Here is a 2,882-nt window from a genome sequence, read left to right as displayed (position 1 = left end):
AAATCTTACTGTTCAAAAACTTTTGACTAGTAGTGTAGGCTGATTATTCTTATAGATTGAAACAAATGTGCTTCAGCCAGAAAAAAGGCCAAAAATGAAATGAAAATGCCATCGAAACTTTTCTGAAGACAGTCGGTTCCCTTCACAGATACATTTATATAAAACACCCGCGACATTTTTTGATTTTGAAACGTGCAGTGCTCATGTTTATTCAACGAAGTCAAACGGCACAAATAAATCAATGTATGGGAAACTGGTAATGTATATCGAAATATCGGAAATGTGTTTAAAAATCATATCACCGTTATTGAAAAAAATTATATCGCGATACATATTGATATTGAATTATTGTCCAGCCCTAGTTTATTTAGTTCTTGAGTAATGCCAGACACAAAATGTCATTACGACCTGAAAGATATCACTGAAATTACCCAGCCTCTGTGATAGGCTTTGCCAATTAGAAACTCTCTCTCTGCCTATCAGTCATTTTGAATGTCTGAAAAAGATAAATGTTAAAAGCAAATATTATATATAAATTATTTTTCTAAATTATAAATAAATCTAAAGTAAATAAAATACATTTGTAAAGTCATTGAATTAAAATGTTGCATGCACTGCAAAAAAAGGAGCTTCCTCAGTGTTTTTGTTTTTCAATACAAATATATAAACATCTTTAAATCAAGATACATTTACTTGAGATGCAAATTAAACACACAAACCCTAGTTTTCTGAGAAATTGAACAAAATTAAGTTTATGCCTGAAACAAGAACAAAGATCTGTTGGTGTATGAAAACATGTTTTCCATTTGAAGTAGATTTTTATGAGCCCATTGGTAGATATTTGTTCTTGTTTTGATCATAAACTTTAAAATGGAATCATACAATTTAAATCGTAACATTTAAAAATGAATTATTTTTAATGTTTTACATTTGGATCAATTTCTCTAAAAACGAAAAGACGTTTAGACTACATCTATTTTGATGTAAGAATGTTTTGCACTGCAAAACACTGATAAAGAACATCATTTTTTTGCAGTGTGAGCAGAAGGTACAGTGAAAGTTATTTCCATATTTTAGCGGTTGGAAGCTGAGTTAGTTTTTTGGTGGGTAAAATAAATTTGAATATAATTGAGATCTATACCTAAGTTGTAATTTCAAACTTTGAAGCTTTACATTTAGAGACTATATTGACATTGTGTTCCATTCAATTTTTTCCATAAATTTTCTTTACTTGATCTTAAAAAGGTCTTAAATTTACATTCAGAAAACCTGCAGAAACCCTGTGGTACCTAAATGACTGAAATCGCCAACATCATCTTTAACTGCATAACTTACATCAGTGTTTTTGTTAACTTATGCCATAACTTTTGCATATATAACAAGAATTCCTGATTCTATATATCTGTATATATGTGCCTACAGTGTCGTGTGATGTATGACAAGAAGCCTATTCGTGGTCAGGTGATCGGCAAGTCTCTGGGATATGGCTTTGTGGCGTTTAAAGAGCATGAGCATGCTCTACAAGCCCTACGTCACCTCAACAACAACCCAGACATCTTTGGACCCCAAAAGGTAGACCACTACAAATTCGCTGTTGTTCAAATCCCAGAATCAGGCCTTATTTGGAAACTAATTCTCACTGTTTGCTGAGAGCACTGGTAGAAAAAAGGGATATTTGATAACCTGTTTGTTCTATCAAGTCGATTTATTCCTAGAAAGGCAAACAGGCCACCGAGGTGTCTGTCTTAATTCCTAGAAGTATGTTCAGGGTCATTGCATTAGGGAACGGTGTTAGACGATATTAGCCATAGCTTGCTGGTGTGTAAACACACTTTGAGGGCCTGTTATTAAGGGCTTTATTGCCAGCTTCACAGCAGTGGCCCTTCAATGTTTTGCAAAAGAGGACAAAGGAACGCACTAAAGAACGAATCAAATCACATTTTGTCTGTCAATCTTTCCACACGTCCTATAAACATGCATTCCTCTGACGCTCAATGGAATGTGTTTTGGTCTGTATTGAATGTAACTTCTCAAAAATAAGATGAATCGTTCTATTCCCAAGCACTTGTGGCCAAGACTCATGGCTGTTTCACTTAATATAAATCAGAACAAGATTTAGCATTGAGCAACAGCTGAAGATTGAGAAAGACCAGTGGTGAAGTATGAATGTTTGATGATGTAATTTCCTGTGTTGTTCCCGTCAGAGACCCATAGTGGAGTTCTCTCTGGAGGATGGAAGGAAGCTGAAACTTAAAGCCATTCGTTTGGAAAACAGCAAGGTGAGGCTCAGCTGCATCTTAGTTTCCTTTCAATGTGACGTTTTGAAAATGTAAAAATTAAATGACTTAAATTAAAGTCAAAATTGATGTGTTTTTCCACAGAAGCAACTCAGAAAAGGCAGTAGCCAAAAAGAAGAGCAACTGCCGCAGCAGCAGCAGCATTCTGGGAAGAAGAAAGGACCCTTGAGGAAAGGAAATGCAGCTAATGTTGTTAAACAGGAGAAGGAACAAGGAAGCCAGTACAGCGGCTTTATGACCAAACCAGAGGTGGAGCATGTAGAAATGAAGGACGGCAAAAAACGGCCCAAGGTTCTGCACATGCCTTCACACAGAGGCCCAAAGATCAGGTACAACTCAAAATGGAACCAGCACCATTGATTCAACAATTAAAAAAAGCTATAATGTACATTGACCCTCACACTATTCCTCAGGAAACGCGATAAAGAGAAACAACCCATGGTACAACCCAAGAAACAGAAGAAAGTGCCCAGCAGGAAAGAGAGAAAGGGGCCTACTTTCATTGAGAAATCCAGCACGAACAGGAAACCGGTAAGCCAAAGAGTTGGGAGAGAGAGAGAAATTATATGCTTAATAGAAATAAAT

The 2,882-nt window shown here is 35.9% G+C and overlaps 1 protein-coding gene across 1 annotated transcript in view; it reads left to right on the top strand.

Annotated features, from left to right (window-relative positions):
• LOC107722449 (RNA-binding protein 28) overlaps positions 1-2,865 on the top strand; it is a gene marked incomplete at its 3' end in the record, with an annotated part of 13,265 nt that extends 10,400 nt beyond the window's left edge. Inside the window, exons 15-18 of the mRNA XM_016530805.1 lie at positions 1,423-1,572; positions 2,205-2,279; positions 2,382-2,626; positions 2,711-2,865. Of these exons, the coding sequence (XP_016386291.1) occupies positions 1,423-1,572; positions 2,205-2,279; positions 2,382-2,626; positions 2,711-2,865 (625 nt within the window). The remainder of the gene's footprint in view (positions 1-1,422; positions 1,573-2,204; positions 2,280-2,381; positions 2,627-2,710) is intronic.
• Between the last annotated feature and the right edge of the window lie 17 nt (positions 2,866-2,882).

Source organism: Sinocyclocheilus rhinocerous, unplaced genomic scaffold (assembly GCF_001515625.1).
Source record: "Sinocyclocheilus rhinocerous isolate Xijiao unplaced genomic scaffold, SAMN03320098_v1.1 scaffold604, whole genome shotgun sequence".
NCBI lineage: Eukaryota > Metazoa > Chordata > Actinopteri > Cypriniformes > Cyprinidae > Sinocyclocheilus > Sinocyclocheilus rhinocerous.
This window is presented reverse-complemented; position numbering and strand designations above follow the sequence as displayed.